Source organism: Trachemys scripta, chromosome 3 (assembly GCF_013100865.1).
Source record: "Trachemys scripta elegans isolate TJP31775 chromosome 3, CAS_Tse_1.0, whole genome shotgun sequence".
In the NCBI taxonomy this organism is placed as follows: Eukaryota; Metazoa; Chordata; order Testudines; family Emydidae; genus Trachemys; species Trachemys scripta.
In genome coordinates, this window is record NC_048300.1 from 15,758,641 (window position 1) to 15,781,203 (window position 22,563).

The 22,563-nt window shown below is 40.6% G+C and overlaps 1 protein-coding gene across 11 annotated transcripts in view; it reads left to right on the forward strand.

Moving 5' to 3' along the window:
* The window catches only part of EHBP1 (EH domain binding protein 1), a 327,133-nt gene that overhangs the window by 168,540 nt on the left and 136,030 nt on the right, over nucleotides 1-22,563 (forward strand). For 6 of the 11 annotated variants that reach the window (XM_034764185.1, XM_034764184.1, XM_034764191.1 and 3 more), the window contains 2 exons: nucleotides 2,062-2,314; nucleotides 9,294-9,480. In XM_034764185.1, coding sequence (XP_034620076.1) covers nucleotides 2,062-2,314; nucleotides 9,294-9,480 — 440 coding nt within the window. Of the gene's footprint in view, nucleotides 1-2,061; nucleotides 2,315-7,492; nucleotides 7,535-9,293; nucleotides 9,481-22,563 lie in introns of all 11 variants that reach the window. The other 5 variants (XM_034764183.1, XM_034764182.1, XM_034764189.1 and 2 more) reach the window with 1 other exon arrangement.

The following is a 22,563-nucleotide window of genomic DNA, read 5'->3' on the forward strand; positions in this document are numbered from 1 at the left end:
TTAGTCTGAATCTGTAAAAAGCAACAGAGGGTCCTGTGGCACCTTTAAGACTAACAGAAGTATTGGGAGCATAAGCTTTCGTGGGTAAGAACCTCACTTCTTCAGATGCAAGCCTTGAATCTGAAGAAGTGAGGTTCTTACCCACGAAAGCTTATGCTCCCAATACTTCTGTTAGTCTTAAAGGTGCCACAGGACCCTCTGTTGCTTTTTACAGATTCAGACTAATACGGCTACTCCTCTGATATATAAATGTACAGAACACAGTCCTGGCCCAAACACTTTATAATCTAATTTAAGACAAGACACAAGTGAGTGTGACTAACAATAGGAGCAAAGTGGAAATGAGAATAAAGTTAAACAGTAATACGTTCCTGTGGTCGTAGGCTTGCTGTGTGTACAACTTAATGGTTCATCCTGGTAACCTCAGAAAATTCAGGTCTTATCTACGGTGGGGATTTAACTTGACTCCAGCCATCAGCGTGCAAATCCCCAACATAAATTGGGTAAATTGCTGTAAGCCACAGTTTACACCAGTGCAGTTTACACTGGTTTCAAGTGGGAATAAGCTCCAAGAAGCACAAGTAGCAGTATATGATTGTCTATACTGGCTTGTCATCAGTGGCTGTACTGGAGCAAATCCCAAGTGTGGACAAGGCCCTTTTGGGGATCTTTGTGCTCTAGTGCCATATAAATAATGTCTGTCTTTTAAATTTGAAATAATCTATTCTGTTCAACTCAGTAATTTCAAAGCTCCAAAAATAAAGGGCACTTCTCATCATGAATAAACTGTGAACCGTTATTGCAAATAAAGTTTTTAGTTAAAACTGCTAGTAAAGATCCTACTTGCATGGGGTTAGTACTCACTTTCCTGCAATAATGCCATCTTGTCAGATCAGATAGTAAGATGAACTCCTGACCATTTATGATTGCAAGAATAGTGGGGTTAGTCCTGACACATTTCAGTGTGGTTAACATTCTCTGTCTATATATGTTTTTATATTATTCCAGTCACAAAGATATCTGCAAACAATCTCCCTGTAATTTCTGTTGCTAGAAAGAATTGTGTAGAGTAGCTGGCTATAAATCCCAAACTGTATTATTAATCTGATTGTGTATCTCTTTCAGCATAATTTAAATTTGTTGTAATAGAGAGAGTGTATTTACTATTGTTATCAAAAATCTATGGCAGCAGTTCTGATATGTATACTAAATGTGTGTGATTAGTCATTAACTTGCCTAATAAATGATTTTCCAGTGTTAATAGATCGCATGTTTTAAATAAGACATGGAAGGGTCCCAATCCCTGCCACCATCATTAAGGGCCTACAAAATGTCATTTCATTAAGGAAATCTTTATAAATTATAAGAGTACAAAGAAGCATTTAAAGCATTATTATTGGGACCTGAATAACCTAATTGGGAAAATCTGCTAAAAGAAAATCACATCTATTGAGATCGTATTTACATGAGTGAATGAGGGACAAATGACTAATGTGGCTGAAAGAAGTTTTGGATAAGTGGGAAACTTCTCAAAGGGTGTGTGTACACTGCAGCTAGACACCCATGGCTGGCCAGTGCCAGCTGACTCCAGCTCGGGCTAGGGGGCTGTTTCATTGCAATATAGATGTTCGGACTTGGGCTGTCGCTCAAGCTCTGGGGACCCTCCCACCTTGCAAGATCCTAGATCCTGGGCTCCAGCGGAAGCCCAAATGTCTACACTTCAATTAAACAGCCCCTGAGCCTGAGCCCTGCGAGCCCAAGTCAGCTGCCATGGGCCAGGCGTAAGTTTTTAATTGCAGTGTAGACATACCCAAAGTGTCCCCACCCCTCCGGGGACATTACCTTTCACAGCTTATTTTTGGCTAAACAAGATCCCACTGTAAATAAAGCATTAACATTCACTTCAAGGCAAAGATCTTAGATTCCAAGTTTCAGTTCAGAGCAAGGTATTACAAGGCAAACTTTTATTCATAAGCCCCTGAAAATACTGTATAAAGATCTGCTAAAATAGTTTTGAATGTATTCTATATTAAATCATCTTTTTCAAAATGCTTTTTATAGACCACGATGCTGAAACAGCTTCATCTTCAAAACCAGAAGACTCTCACGATAGCGATAATTATAATCCCTTTAAAGAGGAAGGTGCTCCAGAGTACTTGAACCCATTTGATGAGCCAGATCCTGAACCCGAAATGTTTGTAACTGTCAAAGATTATCCTCCACAACCTGCAAAAAGGAAAAATGTAAGACCGGTGGACATGAGTAAATACCTCTATGCAGATACTACTAAAACTGAAGAGGAAGAGTTAGATGAGTAAGTATAATATTTCATCTTGAAGCAATCTTAAAGTATTAGTGGGATTGTTGGCATAATCTCAAAGTATACATGGATTTAACCAGGGTGGTTCTTGCCCACATACACAGGACAGAATTCATCAGTCTCCCAAGCATGTTTACAGGATCTGTGGGGGCGTTTTTCTGCATATACCTTAGGAAAGATTTTGCCTTTCTCAGCAACACTGAGTAATTTCAAGTGAGGTAGAGAGGGACGATTGGTGGGCCTTGGTCCTTCCTGTCTTGTTGCTATTGTTTTTTTCTTAAAACAAAGTATGTTTACTCTTAATGAAAGTGAGAGTTCTTGGGATGAGTGCACTTTGGGTGAACTGATAGATCTGGGAATCTGTATAGCAAATGTTGAATCATTGGGAACCCCATAAAGACAGCAACTACTTGAAAGGATGAAAGAGAAACACCCTGTTCACTTCCTTGGAATTTGTTTCTAATAATTCTTCATCACTGACCATTCTAAAATCAAGGTTGGATGGTTTTTATCTAAAAGATCTGCTCTGGGAATTATTTTGGGGGAGTTCTCTGGCCTGTGATATACAGGAGGTCAGACTAGATGACTACAATGGTCCCTTCTGGCCTTGGAGTCGAAGAACCCTATCTAAAATTTTTATAAGACCGTGTTTGGCTGTCTTATGTTCTAGTAATGAAGCAGAATAGGGTGTGAGGGCATTTTTGCAATAACCAGGCAATTTGGGATGATTGAAGGCACAAACGTAAGGTGTGCTTGTGTCTTTAATCACCTTAAGAGTATGGTTATTACTCAGCAACCGCACCACCCATGCAAGGATTTATGGTGATTATACATGAGCAATTTTACAGACTACAACTGTAATTAACTTTTAATTGTAAAGACCTTGATGAGATTTATTATGGCATGACACTTGCATGGCTCTTATATTTAATAGTAATACAGGTGTCATGTTTTATCCTCATGTTTGCTCTGTTTATAGCTGTATTCTAGGAAACTGAAGAAGTTCCATGCACGCTGATAGAAATGTGTATAGGACCCCGGGGTTCATTTTCTCTTAAGTTCTGTGCCTGTGAATTTTTGGGTTTTTTTTAGTTTTGTTGGGTTTTTGTTGTGCTTGGTTTTTGTTCTGCTGTGAAAAATTGGCATTAGGGAATGCTTTCTCTGCCAGCTCCATTCAGTGTTGCGGGGGGGGGGAGTTGGTTTTCTGAACAAACTGCACCGGCTGCTGTATCTTCCCAGACCGAGAGTATGATTGCGCTGTTGACAGTGACACTAGACATTCATGATCACTCACTGATCGGGGGCGTCTGAAGGGGAAAATATTAATATACATACACAAAGAGATGGGGACAGAGAACAGCAAAGACTGAGGAAGAAGAGAGGAAAGAGACAAAGGTGACAATGGAGTGGCAAGTGAAGGATTTTTTCTTTATTTTACTTACGCCCACATCCCTATCGTAAACAAATCTGTGCCAGACAGGCCACTGCAGTGTTTTAAAGGGCAGGCTTGTTCTTCCTTCCTGTCTTTGAGATTGTGGATTTCAGTAGCTCTTTGTTACAGCAGCTTTTGGTTTGTTTTAATTTTGTATTTTTCAAGTCTCTTAGGGGGATTTACAGTCCCTATTTGCTTTATTTTCTTAATGGAAGGTAAAAACGAACCCTGCAAGGATAAATGTTGTTCAAACCTAAGCTGGCCTGTATTTTCATTATTAAAATGGAGGGTGAAGCGGTTAAATAGCATAGTAAATTAGACTTTTACATCATAGTCGCCACTGGAGACCGTTCCTACTGCTTCACAGGTTCCTAAGGAGGTAAAGCCTTGGAAAAGTTGTGGGGACAGTTTATTAAATGTATGGAGTTGAATGGGGGCAAGGGAGACATTTGTAGTTCTGCATTGTGGATTGTTATGACACAAGGCCTGTTTAGGAACATAGGGATTGGTATACTGGGTTAGACCAGTGGTCCATCTAGATCAGTATCCTTTGCCAGGTAGCAGCAATCATCAGATGCTTCTGTGGAAAATGGAAGAAACCCCATGAAAAACAGTTATGGAATGATGAGTATATAGGGGAAGCTTTTCCTCACTCCTGTAAGTTAGTGGTTTGCTTGTGCCCTGAAGCCTGAGAGTTTATTTCCCTTTGTACATTTTGTATTCTATCGAATGTGACTGTGGATATCCTTATCTATATAAATATGTAACCGTTTTTTAACCCTGCTAAGTTTTAGGCCTCAGTGGCACGGTATGGTGACAGGTATGCACTGTGTAAAATGTATTTCCTTTTTGCAGATATCAAATGTGTTTCCCTTCATTTTGTTGAATGTCCCCTTGTACTTTTTTTTATAAAAAAAGGACAATTAGGAGCACCTGATTTACTCTCCTCTATATACCCTTCATTATCTTATAGATCTCTATCATGTTCCCTCTTATTTGTCTCTTCTCTGAGCTAACTGGTCCTAACCTTTGCAATCTCTCTTCATACAGAAGTCTCTCCGTGTCTCTAATCATTTTCATCGCCCGTCTCTGGATGCTCCTATTTCTGCTACTGTATATCTATTTTAAGATGGGGTGACTAGACCTAAACACATGTTGAAGACATGGGCAAACCATTGACTTGTATAACAGCATTATGGCATTATAAAACTTTCAGTAATATCTTCTGTATCACTCTTTATACATCCTGTCATTCTGTTTGCATTTTTGAGCAGCAATGAGCAGATCCTTTCATTGAGAGTGGTTTTGAGAGTAATAGGAGGGCAACATGACAAATAGAAGGATCCCAAAGGATATTTCCCTTCCTCACTTGAAAAGCAATGCATTTTTACCCTTGCATTTAAAGGGTTTTTTGTGTTTGGGATTTGGGTTTTTTTTTTTATTTTATTTTTTTTATTGCAGTATACTTCATGAATCACTCTGTATTCCTCTTGCTGTGTTCATGTTAAATTGGATGCTCACTACCAAGAATAAGGATGAGAAAACTTTTAAAATCAGGTGCCTGGTCCCATTATCCTTTCAAGAGGGCAGAACATGGATTTTGGACTCAGTCTTGTAGACAAGATGAAATAAATGATTTTAAAAATGTTAGAACTATCATTATGAGAGGGTAGGAGGCAGGAATGGGAACTGGAATGTGACTGGGGACTTGCTTCTGTAGGGCCAATGACATAATGGCAATCTAACTTTTTTTTAACTAAAAGTTCATGCCATTAGATCTCTTCAGTGCGAGACTTCTATTTTGAGTGAGCCATATATTAAACTCTGACCACAGCTCTGGATATCGCTCATGCCTAAGAAAAGTGATCGCTAAATGTTAAATTACTTAGCACTGGGATCTGGGATTTTTTTTAAGTTAAATACCAATGCAAAATGTCCTTAACATTAGAAAATCCTAATGGAATAAATTAGAGGAAGCATGATTTAGTGTACTTAAATCAGGAAATCTGTTTAAAGGCATGTATAGCCCTATGCATAACTCTACTACTAGAGTGCCCTGAGAGTTGATTTCTAATCCAGGTCTGCCACAGAGTTGCTATGTAACCTTGGGCAAAGTACATAACACCTCTATGCCTTACTTTCTCTATTGGTAAAAATATTGACTTAAGATGGTTTGCTTAATGGAGACTTGCTTCATTGATGATTGATATCGTCAGAATATGTATGTAAATGCAAAATTATTTATCATAAGTATATTGTGGTGGCAGTGCTACAGCTTACATGTTCTATTAAGGATATTCTACTATCAGGAAACTCAAAACAGATCTCTTGTGGGTTGAAATTTTGGTCATAGCTTAAAGAGGGAAGTGTTTGCAAAGTTTGAATAAAGTTAATTTGGCCATTTTTTAATTCTAGGCAAGCACCAAAAATTACTTGTGCATTTTAAAAATGCGCTCAAGTTTTTAAAAAAAAAAAAAAAAATCAAAATTGGCCAGTGGCTACTCCTTAATAAAGAATAGTTGCTTTGCTAAGTTAACTAAAGTTAAGCATTTGAAAATTGCATAAGTACGCACCTCTTTAAATTGCACTCTTTTATAGTATCACACTTGGCCTATTCTTTTAATTGTTTCATTTGGAATTTAGCTCTTCCTTCAATAAAATGATTTTCATTAGCCAGTAATACCAGCCCAAAACATATCGAATAGCTCAAAATAAAAAATGGAAGTTATTTTCAAATCAAATGATTTGGTTCCATAGTTTCTATTCTCATTAACCTGACTGAATTAATGGAGGGCACTATAGTTGATGAAAGTTGCAACTATGTTTTCTTACTTCTTGAAGTTGTTTGATGTACTAGAGAAGCAACTAACTGCGGTGTTGATGACTACTGATTGCTGAGATGTTTGCTGGGTGCCTTATCTTGGGATGGACAGTTCAGCTTCTCTCTAGATAAATTCCATTATAACCGTTGGTTATATAATATAGTTGAAGCACAGACTGCATGAGCCAATTAATATCTTCCAGCCAGGATTCATTCAGCCAGATTTTGCCTGGTCTTGCTCACCAGGCAACCGAACACGAGCCAAATTCTGCTGTGTTACAAATCTGTAAATCTGAAGTAATCGACTGACTTCAAAACTTGGGTTTTACATTATAATTTACCATTAGAAACCGAGCCTGTGTCATGCTTCTAATATTTTAGGAATCTTATCAAAATTAACAATTCAAAGAAACTTTTAGGACTGGTTTTAAAATGAGGTGAAAAGTGTAACGTCTATGTGCTCTGTCTTTAATATACACTGAATGTAGATACAGCCTATGTTTTAAAGCAAATTCTAAACAAGCCTGTAACTTACTTAATTGTAGGCCTTGCTTCTTGGTAAATGTGTTGTGGTAAAAGTCTTTATTTAAGAGCAGGAATGTAAGAAAATTAATTTTAAAATGTGGTTCCACCCAGCTCTCAGATTTCTTTACTCCCATTAATCTGAACTTTTTACTCACAGCAAATTAACATTAACTTCTTAGAAAAGTCCCAGTGCACATAATTTCTGTAATTCTAAGTAAGGGTGTAGAGGGTCAGTTAGTTCATTGTCAAAACATGTTGCATTTGCTGGCTAGTCAGAAGACTAAATTGTGAAACTAAAGAAAACATTGTGATCTCCTTAAAACATATTGTTCTTCACTCTTTATCTTTTTTCATTTTTATTTTCACCTTCCTTTGAACTCTGTAATGTTTGAAGACAGCTCAACAAGGTTGTCAGCAAAATTAGAACAATTGACAGGTACTGTTCAGTCTTCGGTTCTAAACCGAATACCGTCCGTTTTCCTCCTCCTCCCTGGAGTATGTCCATCCTTTTTTTGTTTAAACAGTTATTTTGACATCACCCTTAGCTTTGATTTCACTAGTGTTTTTTGCATTTGATAAGTGCTGAAGTGAGAACACCTCAAAGATGCCTTCAGTCAGCGGACTTGTTATTTTAGTCTTAATCTCTCCTTTCACTTGGGTATCTAGATCTTTCTCTGTAATAAACAGCAGGAGTCCCACAGTAAGGTGAGCTTCATGCACCAAGCCAGTTGCTGAATGGTTGTTTTAGTTTCTCCCTCCCTTCTCCACATTCCCACAGATGTGTTTACTAAACTTCACCCTTCCGGAGTAAATTATTCTCTGTGGTGTAACACAACAATTACTTTCTTCTGCTCACTGATAAAGAAGAAAGGGGCAAAACTGCATCAAAGTCATTTCTAAGGCATTTCAATAAAACTAAAATATTCTTAAAGGGTTTTTTGTTTTTAAAGTGAAATAGGAAAGGAAATGGAGTGATAAATCAGCTATTAATGAAGAATATTATTATAATAGTTCAATTTTTAAAGTTTCATTTGTCTAAAAACTGCCTACCAGTTTGATTCTCTAGCACTGAGAGGAAAATTCTGACTGGATATGGGTGCTTAACCTCTTACCTAATGCTGGATACAATATTGTTTCCATCTAAAAATGAATTCAAGGGACTGAGGCTATTTATTTTTGACGTGTTGCACTTCATCTAATTGTATTTAGGTCTGTCTTGGGAATTTGTTATGTCACTGCATGAGCACAGAGTTCAGCAATTTATACATAGATTTATTTATTTATCTTACTGGGAAAGTGTAGAATAGTAAAGGATGGAATAGTGGATCAGATTATTTTTATAAGTGGAGGTCTGTTGTTGGAAATATTGAAAAGAATGGGAAATAAGAGAGAAAGTGAATAAATTAGCTTGATACAGAGAAGGGCCCCTTATTAGATACAATATTGCTATCTATTTTACATGCTGAGAGTAAATACGTTAAATGCTTAGGAGAAGCTCTTGTATTATCAGCTGGACATAAGAATCACTGGAGACCTGGCTAAAAGGTGTGAATGCTAGGAAAGTGCTTATTTTATTTAGCATAGAGAGAGAAAGACTATAAATGGTGCAGCTGAGGTGATAGTGCGTCAGACTACACATGAACATGTTTGGCTGGGTTTCTTTAAAGATGTTTCGCCAAATAATGTGCAAAACAAATTATAGCTATTTATCTATGCAAACACCATTAGCCATTATTTTCCTGTGCTGTTTTGTGTTCCATTGCGTGTTCTCAGAATTATATGATGGCTGTTTGTGACTGAAATGAAAATGTACTTGACTTTAACTGTATATAAATATGCTGAGGCCAAGATTTTTAAACATAGGGTATCTAAAGTTGGGCTCCAAAATCCACATTTAATTATCTAAATAAAAGTCTCTAGATTCTCAAAGTTGTTTAGCACCTCCAGCATCCATCAACTTCAATGAAACTTGTGGGTGCTTGGCCACTTTTCTATAGGCAGCTAAATATGGACTTAGGAACCTAGCTTTAGATACCCAGTTTTACAAATGCTGGCCTAAAGCAATTGCTGGCTGTACATAATTCACTCATCAGTCTTAAAAGGCAGCAACAGCACAATCAAAACAATCAACTATTATTTTTGTTTTGAAAGTGCAAAGAGATAGCAAAGAAATATGTTTCCCTTCTTTTAATTAGATCAAATCCATTTTATGAACCAAAATCAAGCCCTGCTTTAAATAATCAAGTTACTACACTGCAAGAAGCAGAAAAGATGAAAAGAAAGGCTCCTGCACCACCAGTCTTCTCACCAAAGACAGAGACAGGAATGAGTGAGAATATGTCAGCTGTTCCTGCAGTGAAGGAGCTTTCTTCTTCTCCTAAGGTAGGTTTTTCATAACCAAATGTTGTGATTGCTGATTAAAGTACCTCTGTGTGTATTGTATGCATCTTCTAATAAAGGACATATCAGATATTAAACTGATAAGAACAGATACAACTTAGAGAATTTTTCACTTGACCAGAGCTCAAAGAGCCGGGAAGCCATCTTAAGTCATCTTAAAATCTATGTACCTTAATAAGGTGCACCCTCCCTCACTCACTCACTCATATATGCATATTGAGAAACCAACGGTAGAGCTACTTGATGACAGCAGTGACAAAAGAGAAAAGGCGCTTCTGGTAACAAATATTCCAGGACAGCTCTGTGCAATGAGAGGGAAGAAAATCAAGTTGCACAGTACTTGGGCTTGATCTATTATAATGGCACTAAAGCTAAAAATATTGTAGGCTGCAGTGTGCAGACTAGGTATTTTTGAGGTATAACAGCCGACCCATTTAAGTATGAATTGCATCTCCTGTAAATCAGCAGTTACTACCCTTTGTGCATCTGTAATGGACTAAGCATTTCATATAATGAGTTTATACGTTAAAGGGAGCCTTTTAAAACCGATTTAGCATATTATTGCATGTGTGTTTACTTGTTGGGTGGGGAAGAGATGGAAGAAAGCTTTCTACCTCTCCAACACAGCACCAAGCTGAGGATCTCAATTTTAAACCTACTACTGTCCTTCAGGCCCTGTGTTGTAGCAATCACCATTCCATTTAAGAGTTGAATGGGATTCCTTGTCATACCTATCAAACCACTGCTTAATTAGTCAGAACTTAATTAGTCAGATTGGTTGCTGATGTCTCCGGCCCCCAGGGGCGGATCTCACTGTCTCCTCAGCATTCAGCGAAAGGAAAGAGTCTCAGGCCTGGTCTACACTAGCAAGTTAGGTCAACATAAGCTGCCTTGCATCCACCTACTTGTCCAAAGGTCTACACTTAAATTTGTCTCCCATTGATATCCGTGCCCCGTTACGCCAACATGGTAACACCACCCGCTCGAGCGGCACTGGGCATGGTCAGTGTACAGAGGTCAATGCTGTGCAAGTGTAGACACTGTGTTACTTATGTCGACCCTAACAGTCCACCAGCAGCTGGCCCTTAATGCTTGATTCCCATGGTCCTGGAGACCAGAAGGCCCCCCTCTCCTCTAAAGCCCTGCACATTCTTGAAATGCCATTTCCTGATTGTTCAGCTTGGTGAGCACATTGGTGAACTCTCCTTTGTTATGTGCAACTGACCATGCTGGCTACACACTCCACACATGCTCCGACGTGGAGTGGACAGGAGATATTGGATCTCCTGGGCCTGTGGTGAGAAGAGATTGTACAAGCACAGCTACAGACCCAAGCATAGATATCTATGAGCAGATTGCACGGGGGATGCAGGAGAAGGGGTATGACAGAGACTGGCAGCAGTGCCACCTGAAAGCAAAGGAACAGCATCAGGCATATCAGAAGGCCGGGGAGGCCAACAGTTGATCTGGTGCCAAGCCGCAGACCTGTTGCTTTGACGAAGAGCTGCATGCTGTACTTGGTGGAGAACTCACCACCATGGATACCTCCAAGGAGCCCAAGCCACAGGCCCCTGGCATGATCGGAAAGGAGGATGGGGGGCATGCAACCAAGGGATCCAGCTATGCTGTGAGCCAGGACCTGTTTGAGACTCCACCGCAGTGCAGTCAGTGCCGGTAGTCGAACACAGGCGAGCCTGATGCAGGGGGAGGAAATTTAGGTAAGTGTGTAATTGTATTTCCCATTCCAATGATGTACTGATGGCGCCCCTAACTTAATAAGACACAGCTATTGACTTTTAATTAATGTATCCATGCTAGAAGAGAGAGCAGTGCAACAAAGAGAGGTAGCATTGTTATTTACCTATCATCCCCTAACATTTACAGGGATGTCCTGTGTACATAAACAATCTGCAAAATCTCAAAGAAACTTTCATGGGGGTTCTCGGCTTTCCTCTCTGAAAGATTTCTAAAGAGGGGGGAGGGGCAGTCTTATTTCTTCCTCAGCGGTAGGACGCTTTCCTGTGCCAGTCAGTAATAACTTGGTCAGACACCATTGCATACTCAGGCTAGCAGCATATGGGCCCAGGTGGCTTCTGGACCCCAGAAGCAGCTGTGCTGTCTGTGCCTTCGTTACCTGCAGGAGTGAAAAAATCAACATCACCTGTGGAAAACGGTGCCAGTATTCAGTACCATTGCCCTGTACTCATAGTTTCATGCAGCCAAGCAATTCCCTTCTCATTTAAAAGCTTCCGACAATAGTGGGGAGCTGTGCAGGCTCCAAGCTTCTGTCAGAGATGAGCAAGATCCCAGCAAGGAGGGATGTGCAGGTTCGTGTACAGTTACCAGGGCAATGGAGCATCTGCAGTAGCACGATTTCTGGTATAACCAGGATCCAGAGAATCCAAGAAAGGGATTTCCACTGATGAGATATTATCCCTTTGCTCCTGAATACAGACTTCACTGATTCACTTTTCCCACCCCATATTCTTTTGTAGACTGCCATTAAAAAGCAATGAAATTAAATACAAACTAAAATATCAAGGTTTGGTATTTGGCAAAAGCAAAGAACTTCTTTGTATAACAAATAATCATTATACTGTAGTGCCTAGAGGCTCCAACGGAGATCAAGCCCCATTGAGCTAAGTGTTGTACATATACATGTTCAGATACAGTCTCTGCTCCAAAGAGCTAAACATCTAAATAGATGAGACAGACAAAATATTATTAACCTCATTTTTACAGATAACAGAAACACAGAGAAATTATGGCCAAGATTTCAAAAAAGCAGACTTTAAGAAACTCCGAGAATTGGTAGGTAAGGTTCCCCGGGAAGAAAATCTAAGGGAAAAAGGAGTTCAGGAGAGCTGGCAGTTTTTCAAGGAGATAATATTAAAGGCACAACTGCAAACTATCCCAATACTTAGGAAAGATAGGAAGAATAGTAAGAGGCCAATATGGCTTCATCAGGAGCTTTTTAATTACCTGAAAATCAGAAAGAAATCCTATAAAAAGAAGTAATATGAACAAATTGCTGAAGAGGAGTACAAAAGAATACCACAAGCATGTAGGGACAAAAAGAGTAAGGCACAAAATGAGTTACCCCAGCAAGGGACATGAAAGGCAATAAGAAATGATTCTTTAAATACATTAGGAGCAAGAGAATAATGAAGGAAAGTGTAGGTCCTCTACTTAGCAGGGAAGGAGAGCAAATAATTGATGATATCAAGAAGCTGAGGTGTTTAATTTTGCTTCAGTCTTCACTAAAAAGGTAAATGGCGATCAGATACTCAACACAATATTAACAGCAAGAGGAAAGAAATGCAAGCTGAAATAGAGAACAGGTTAAAGAATATTCAGATAAGTTAGATGTATTCAAGTTGGTAGGGCCTGATGAAGTTCATCTTAGGGTACTTAAGAAACTAGGTGAAGCAATCTTGAAACCATTGGCAAGTATTGTTGAGAATTCATGGAGAACCGGTGACGTCCCAGGCCATGTCTATACTTACGACTAGATCGGCATTCCTGTGATCGATGCAGCAGTGTCAATTTTAGCAGGTCTGGTGAAGACCCACTGAGTCGATGGCAGAGCACTCTCCCATCGACTTCTGTATTCCAAATCCCTGAGAAGCGTAAAGTATGTCGGCGGGAGAGCGTGGTGGAGACACCACTGTAAGGCGACCGAAGTAGCATAACTTAGAGTAGTTATCAGTAGTTCACTGTCATACTGGTAGGGTATATCTAGTGCGGTCCCCAGAGGTCAGTCCTGGTGCAAGTACTATTCAATATTTTCATTAATGACTTGGATAATGAAGGGGAGAGAATACTTATAAAATTTGCAGATGACACCAAGCTAGGAGAGGTTGTAAGCATTTTGGAGGACAGGATTAGAATGCAAAATGACCTTGACAAATTGGAGAATTGGTCTGAAACTAACAAGATTAAATTCAGTGAAGACAAGTGGAAAGTACTACAGTTAGGAAGGATAAATCAAATGCACAAATACAAAATGGCTGCTTTGTGACTTCGTAACTCTGGCCAGGTCACACTGTGATTTTCCCTTCCATGGGAGTCTTTCAAAGTTCTTCAGTACCAGTAATGTCAGGCAATCCTTACGCTCTTTGACCTGACTGTCACTCCCACAGTGACTCAAGCTGTCTTCTTGTTCACTGCCTCACGCAATGCCACTCTGCAGTGGAGGGTAAGGGAACCCAGGCCCACCTTCTGCACTGGGTTCCAGCTCAGAGCCCAGTAGCAAGCAGTTAAGGTCTGCAGATATACCAGCCTGCTCTTGGCCCTGGACTACTTCTTACTATGCTTCTCCAAGCTTTTTATTCTCCAGCCTTCTCTCTTTGGCCTGCTAGGTAAACCCTTTCTCAGGGGTTCCGATCCCTGCCCCCTTCCTTCTCCCTTACCTCAGGGAAAGAGATTACAGGTTGGCACTGTTGCCAGCCTCCTGGCTTTATAGAAGCCCCACTTGTTCCCTCACAGGTGAGCTTCCTTCTAATTAGTGCCCTCCACACCACCTAAATCTCCCCCATTTGCAGCTTACTTAGCTGATTGGGCCCTTCTGGCCTAATTCAACTCTTTCAGGGCCAATGTGGGGAGCGCACCCCATCACGGTGCCTAATTATGGATTTAGAAGCCTAAAGTTAGCTTGAAGTCTGTTTTTGAAAATCTTGGCAAAAGTGATTTTCCCCAGGCCACAAAGGAAATCTGGGCAGAGCTGAGAAACTAATCCAGATCTCTCAAGTCCCAATCATTTGCCTTAACTACCAGACCATCGTTCCTTGCACTGCTTTTTTGCATATGCCTTAATATTCTTGCACCATTCTGAGCAGTGGTCGATTTGGGGCTCTTAAAACACGTCTGTTTCCCTTGTTGAAGAAAGAGTGATGTCAGAGCATCAAGTATGGCATAATTTGTACTTCTTACATTATGTACATTTTCTTATCTACTATATGCACATGAGTCCCATTAACTGTTAAACCAAGATAGACCCAATTGCACCTTGGCCACACCAGAAACTCCACCTGAGCTGCCACCATGAATATCTGCCTTCGTCGTCGGTGTCCCTCCAGATCTCCAACTCTCTTCCCAACTTCCACAAAATCTTCTCCTCCTGGCTGCCTTAATGAGGAGCCAGACAAGCAGCATCACGTCCACCCTTAACAGGTTCATCACATTGCACTCTGCAGAACTGTTGCTGCTCGGCAAATTCATTACAATGGGTTGTGTCTCGATATAGTGGTACATGATAGGTGGAGCTGGTAGTGATTCCTTAAGGCTATGTCTACATTACGAGTGAGGGTTGTGATCCCTAGCTCATGTAGACATACTCATGCTAGCTCTCATCTGATTTAACACACTAAAAAGTGTGATTGCTGAAGCCCAGACAGTGGCAGCATGGGCTAGAGGCCCTGAGTACCAACCCACTGTAACCCCCCTGGATACATACATAGGGTGACTAGTCCATGCCAGTGTTGTCTGTGTTGCTGCAGCTGTGCTGCTATTTATAGGGTGCTAGTTCAGATGGGAGTATGAATACGTTCATGCGAGATGGGAATCAGACCCCAGCTTGAAGCATAGACATGTCCTTACTTAAGACGTGTCCTTACCTGACACTTCCTATTATGAAGACCCTATTTTCAGTTGCTTATAATTTTGCCAACCTTTAACCGTTTTGGCTGAAATTTTCTATGCTGGGTGTCTGTCTCAGGATGGATTTTTTTTTTATTGCTTCAGCAAAAATAATTCAGTCATGTCTGAAAAGGAGATTGGGGAAAATACATTGTTTTGCCCATTTTTTTTTTTTTTTAATCTTACAACCTTTTTGTTGAACAGCTGTAGCTTCACCGTGGTTTTGGACAATAAATTTGAAATTTGGCAGGTGCTTGGCCTTTATGTCAAGAATGTAGCATGTGCTGTTTTTGTTAAAAACTGCCCAGAGCTGGCCAAGCTAGAAGCCTTTGAAATATCACATGTTGCACATGCTCAGTAGAAGCTGGCATCTAAATTCTCCAAAGATTTTGTCTGTCCTGGGCATGTTCCAGCTCAAGGTTGCAAAAGCTAAGCAGAACTTTCCCTGCGATTGCTGCTTCTGACTGCTATGGGGCACTGTGGCACTGAGCACCAGAACTGAGATCTGGGAGATTCTCCTGTGCCTTCAGTGATCTCCCTGCTGGCACCCAGGCTGCCTAGGGGAGGAATCAGTCTGAGTGGAGTGCAGAGAGGACAATAGCTGGACTGGGGGTGGGGTGTTTGTGTGTGAGAGAAGTCATAGATTGGAATAAGGACTCTGAGGAGGAGAGGCCGGGGCTGGGGAGACTGGGATTGGGAGCCAGTTGGGGAGAGGAACTGAGCCAGGATGAGGAGCTATGGGTGAAGGGAAACAGGAAGTGGATGGGCAAGAAATTTGGGACAGTGTGCCGGGGGGGGGGAAGGGGGGACGGGACACTGAGATTGGCTGAAGAGCCCAAGGGAGGTGACTGGGACTGGCTAGTGAAGGAGCCTGAGGCAAGTAGCTTGAGAGGGAGACTGGGATGAAGAGCCTGAGGAAGGTGCCTGGGACTGGGAGACAGGATGCAGGAAAGATTGGAGTCAGACAAGGAGTCAGCAGAGAGAGACTGGGACTGTGATGAGGAGCTTGGGTTGATGGATCGTAGGACTGGCTAGGCGAGGAGGCTGGGACAAGGAGCCAGGAAGAGAGTGTGGTAAAGACAGGACGGGGACAGCGATAGGCTGTGGGCAGGGCCGGCTCCAGCATTTCTGCCGCCCCAAGCAAAAAAAAAAAGCCGCAATCGTGACCGGCGGCAATTGGGGGGAGAAAAAAAAAAGCTGCGATCGGCGGTGGCAGTTCAGCGGCAGGTCCTTCGCTCCTAGAGGGAGTGAGGGACCTGCCGCCCCCAAATTGCCGCAGGTGCCGCCCCTCTCCCTTGGCCGCCCCAAGCACCTGCTTGTTAAGCTGGTGCCTGGAGCCGGCCCTGGCTGTGGGGGACAAAGGCAGAGGTGTCAGGACCGGGAATACAGTGGAAGAAGTGTCTGACCACTAGAGTACACACTCCTCCAGAGCCTGAAATGGATCCCAAGATTCCTGAGCTTCAGAACTCCTCTGCTGTCAGCAAATAACAGTGAAAACCCTCTTGCAAAATGTCTCTCTCTTATCCTCTGTACGGCCAGCCACTAGAGAGGTAACCTACTACTGCTCAAGTGCCAGACACCTGTGTTGTAGATTTAAAGGTTCCAGCTGTGCTGATGACCCCATGTGAATGTCTATGTGATTCTGCATGATGGAATGTCTCTTTCTGCAGTTTGCTTTTTTAAAAACCTAGGAAATTACACACACAAATCACCATTACGTTTTGGTGTTTAAAGTTTAAAAGGGGTCAGGGGAGGGGGGAGTTATCGTTTAATTAAAGAGTGTCATGATGGATACACCCAACGGGGCCAAACTAACGTTGTATAGCAACCTTAATGTATAGCATTTACTTAACTTTTTAGTGCTTGACTTTGCACCCTTGATGTTCTTTTAACAGTTTGAAGTGTGTAATATGGAAATTTCACATCATGCACTGTTCTAAAACTAATGCGTAGATACACTGAAATTTAAGGAAGCAGCCTTAACTCACAATAATTTTGTTGGTGTAATTTTTAGTATCTGAATAGCAATGGAACAACTGCAATGTGAAACCATGACATCGGGAGCAAGGTGGGTTTTTTGGGGGGAGGGGGGATTCTTGAATCATTGATAGGGTGATATGATATTCAGAACGTACTTAATTTGAAGAATTTTTCAATATGAACATTTTTTACATTATTGCAACCCGTACTCTGTATTATTTATACTTCTGTAACAAAGGTGATTACAATTCTGAAAGTATCCTTTTAGCATGGCCTATTTCCTTGCTTGTACTTTTACATTCTACATTGATCTTTAACTATAGAACAAAAGCCCTTCTTTGACCAGCACTACTGAGTAATCACAAAAACTACTGCCACTTAAACAACAAAATGAAAAAATTAGTTACTTCACATGGTAGGAAATATAAAGTAATGGTGAAACAGGAGATGGACTGTTTGCACAAGTAACTCATTTGTTAATAATAATGATAATGTTAAGCAATTCCTTAGAACCTTCCACTGAAGGAAGTCTGAGCACTTTACAAACACTAATTTAGGCACACCCTTCCGAGAGGAAAAATATTATAATTCCCATTTTAGAGATGAGTAAACTGAGATATGGAGAGATTAAGTGACTAAATTGTTAAGTAATTTGTACAAGCCTGCTGTGCACAGTGTCCATGACTGAACTAGGAATTGAATCTAGCTGTCTTTACATTAATTCTCTGTTCTCTAACACGGTGATCGTCAACATTCTTTGGTCTGTGACTCACTAAATGGCCAAATAAAGTCCTGCAACCCACCACATCCTAGAGTCCTTTTAATCCACTATATCTTGTGGGATTTGGGGCGCAAAATAGTCATTTATTAGCCATTTTGTGGTTGGGACTACTGCTGCTGCTGAATGGGAGGCTTGTGAGGCTAGGGTTATTGAGTTAGATAGGCTGGTGCTGATAGAGGAGGAAAATGCTGGTGAGATTTCTTCTCTCTCACCTCTCCTTCCTTTGCCCACCTGTGCAGCCCTCATCTCACTAAACAGGTGCTTCCTGTACGTGGTGCTGAACACTGCATGGACAGAGGAAATGGGATTTAGGAGATACTCTGGGGTTAGGTGATGGGTGGAAGAGGGAAGAAGAGAGACAAGAGGCAGAGTTGCAGTAGCAGCAGGAGGGGATTGAGCTATTCCTGCCGTCCCCTACCTAGTTTCCCAGTGAGCCCTAGAGACTCAGTATTTTGCCATACCCTCAGCTAGTGTGGGTACTACTCATCAGATGCTGCTTCCTCTCGGCCCACGTCTAGCTTGTGCCCCACCAAATGAACAGCATTGCACTAACAGAAAATTGCTATGTATGTAAATCAGTTTAACTGGTGAGTGCGCTAGTTACTTGTTAACAAGTTTAGAAGTGTAGGTGCCATGATGTCAATCCAAGTGAGAAGGAAGGTGACTAGCGAGGAGGGGAAAGCAGAGATAATATAAACAATGTAATCAGTAATAAAAAACTGAATAAAGCTTGAAGGACACTCTATAGGAATGGAATTGTCCAGAAACACATTGAGAGATACAGGTATGACACTATAGAAGAGGCAGCAAAATGTAAGTGCTGCTGAGAGTGTAGATGATTTGGGATTATGTTGGCATTGGAAGAGGTGGTATTGATAGCAGCAACTAGAGAGTTACTGTAGGCAAAGTGATGCCGTGGACTGAGTTGGCAGAAAGTTCTAGTAGGTTAACAGATGAGAGGAATGAGAATTTCTAAGAGAAAACCAAAAAGACAGGGAAATGACTGGGAAAGTTTTGCTGAGCTTGCAACATGCAATGTTACTTCAAAAACAGAAGAATATGATCTTAAATCCAGTCACTCTCAATTTGTATCTAATCATTCTCCCTCTCTGGAAAGTTCCATTAATATGTTGAAAAATAATCAAGTTGTGTTAGATTTATTTTGCGAGCTGTTATGATGCTGAAGCACAACAGTAAGGCTGTAAAGGAGCTATAACTGTCAACAAATGCTATTTCAAAATAAATGAAAGATAATTTTGTGGAGGAGTCTAAATGATTACATTGTTTAGAGGAAACTATGATATGGTTAAGGGTTTGTCTTCCTATTAGGGAGATCGACGCTGCTGCAGTCAATGCAGCGGGTGTCAATTTAGCAGGTCTAGTGAAGACCCGCTAAATCAACAGCAGAGTGCTCTCTGGTCAACCCTGGTACTCCAGCTCCCCGAGAAGATTAAGTCAAGTCAACTGGAGAGCATCTTCCATCAACGCAGCGCAATGAAGACACTGGGGTAAATCGACCTGAGCTACGTTGACTCCAGCTAAGTTATTCACGTAGCTGGAATAGCGTAATTTAGGTTGACTTACCCCAGTAGAGAAAACAAGCCCTAAGTGTTAAAAAAGTGGAAAAGTTTAGATATTCTTACTTATAAAGTAGAAAGTACAGCTGAAATTAACGTCTCTGTTTTCATAGAAAATAATTGCAGCCATAATCTTAAAACTGCTTGTGAAGCATAAATATTGCTTTAGACCTTTCTGAGGATTTTAAAGAAGAATCATAGAATTGTAGGACTGGAAGGGATCTCAAGAGATCTTCTAGTCCAGTCCCCAGCATTCAAGGCAGGACTAAGTAGACCATCCCTGACAGATGTTTGTCTAACCTGCTCTTAAAAATCTCCAGTTATGGAGATTCCACAACCTCCCCAGGCAATTTATTCCAGTGCTTAACTACCCTGACAGTTAGGAATTTTTTCCTAATTTCCAGCCTAAACCACCCATGTTGCAATTTAAGCCCATTGCTTCTTGTCCTAGTCTCAAAGGTTAAGGAGAAAATTTTTTTCCTTCCTCCTTGTAACAACCTTTTATGTACTTGAACACTGTTATCATGTCCCCCCTTCAGTCTTCTCTTCCCCAAACTAAACAATCCCAGTTTTTTTAATCTTCCCTCATAGGTCATGTTTACGAAACCCTTAATCATTTTTGTTGCTCTTCTCTGGACTCTCTCCAATTTGTCCACATCCTTTCTGAAATGTGGTTCCCAAAACTGGACACAGTACTCCAGTTGAGGCCTAATCAGTACAGAGTAGAGAGAAAGAATTGTTTCCTGTGTCTTGCTTACAACACTCCTACTAATACATCCCAGAATGATGTTTCGTTGTTGTGTGTTTTAAAACAGTGTTATACTGTTGACTCATATTTAGCTTGGAATCCACTAGGACCCCCAGATCCCTTTCCGCAGTACTCCTTCATAGGCAGTCATTTCCCATTTTGAATGTGTGCAACTGATTGTTCCTTCCTAAGTGGAATACTTTGCATTTGTCCTTATTGAATTTCATCCTGTTTACTTAGACCATTTCTCCAGTTTATCCAGATCACTTTGAATTTTGATCCTATCCTCCCAAGCATTTGCAGCCCCTCCCAACTTCATATCATTGGCAAACTTTATAAATGTACCGTGTATGCCATTATCTAAATCATTGTTGAAATATTGAACAGAAGAAGAAGACTGAAGAAAATTCAATAGACGCTGCTGCAAATTTTTGAAAGAGCAATTGTAACTGGTTTTTCTTCCATGTGTTAGAAAAGTTAATCAGATTCCTTGGTCACATAAAACTACAAATGACATCATGCCAAATATATATAGATCTAAAAAGCTTAAGATTGTTGGGTGGAAATTGCCCCTAAAAGGTTTCTTTGATACATGAGAGGTACATATTCAGGATACAGTTTACAAAGACTTTTAACTGCATTACCCATCAAAATGACATGGAGGTTTTGAATGCAACCCTGAAGCACAATTTTCAGCATGAAGCATCTAAGAATGAGATTTCCCTAAGCCTGCTTACATCCAAAAATTAAAACTTCTACAGTGTGATCTGGTCCCAAAGTGCCTAAGTCCAATTTTCAACTGTAATTAACCTTGTAGTGTGGGCAGCTGAGTTAGTAGAAATGCTTTCATGTGCATTCAATGCTGTTTACTACAATGCAATCCATCTTGAACTCGGGACTTCACCATTGCCCAAGTAGTAGGCGAAGGTGTTTTTACCCTGAAGGGCCATGTGGCTTCACACATTTGGCTTTTGTAACTTATTTGAACATGTAACAGAGGCATTTAGTGTGCTAATGAAGGAAACTGGAAGAACAACATGGATTTCAGCACATCAGCAAACTTGGACGTCTATCAATTGAAAATTGGCTTAAGCTAGAAACAACTAAGTGGATTGCCAGGGTAGAAGGGCTTGATGAGTTTCTCTGTAGACGTGCTTATGTGTCTAACTCAGCTACTTTTTAACGCACTTATGTGGGTTTTGTGATATACTGAAAACCGAGGCATATTTTTAGAAAGGGCCTGGAGTCATGTCCAGGGTTAACCATCTGAACAGACATCCCTGAAAATCAGGCTCTGTGTACTTCTCTTCTTCAAAGATGCATGTTGTAATAGATCACCATTCTTTAGGTCAGTGCTCCTAACATGAAAGGAGGCAGGAAACTCCAGTAACCAGGTTCTGAATGGCAGCATCCCACTGTTCCTACTACAGAAATTCCTAAACCTCCTGAGATGATGTGCAGAATCTGTCTATGTACCGCTTACAAATTCTGTTTAGTTTTATGAAATTTCAGTATCACTGAATGCCTTAATGAGTAGTGAATCAGCCATGGGCTGATAAGGGTATCACCCACTCTGTCTGGAAGAAGCTACAGAACAATCAGAAGAAGTTGTTAAGGTGAACAACTTGTGCTCAGTCAGAACAATGTGTATGTTAAGGAAACTGCCTGAGCTGGGAGAACCAGTTCTACCCAGGCATGAAGGGAAAGGAGGTTTGGAGAGTGGAAAATGCCTAAACAGGAGAACAAAAGGGCAGAGATGACAGCAAAGGGTATAGCAGAGTTCCTACTGTAAGTACAGTACACCAGTTATCAGCTGGGACTTTAGTAATTTAGAATGAGCTCTGTCTCACTTCTTTCTAAGATGTTCGCTATCCTTGATCATCCAGATAAGTAAAAACCTGGATTCCCAACCTGTGTGTAACTGCCTCTTTGTCAAATATTGTACACACACAAATCAATGAAAAAATATTTCCATCAAGAATAATTGAAAGTAACAAATAGAGGCCAAGTAAGAAAAATACCACTTGAGAGCTCATTAGGGTTTGATTTAAAGATATAGACTTTGTGTATGTTGACATGTGATATTGACAATTTGTGTTTTAACAGTTATAAAGTTTGAACTTTTTGAATCTCAACATCTACTGTCATTAAATAATTGTCTGGCCCCCTTCCATAATTTCCTGCAACTGTGAAAATTTAAATAGATAAGAGAAAAAGCTTAAAACCCATAATTTTGCACAGCTGTGAAAATTTAAATCAATACTATCTAAAAAAATGGTTAACAATAAACATTGATATCTGACAAAATAATCAAAATATAACCATTGAATTCTGCCAGGCTT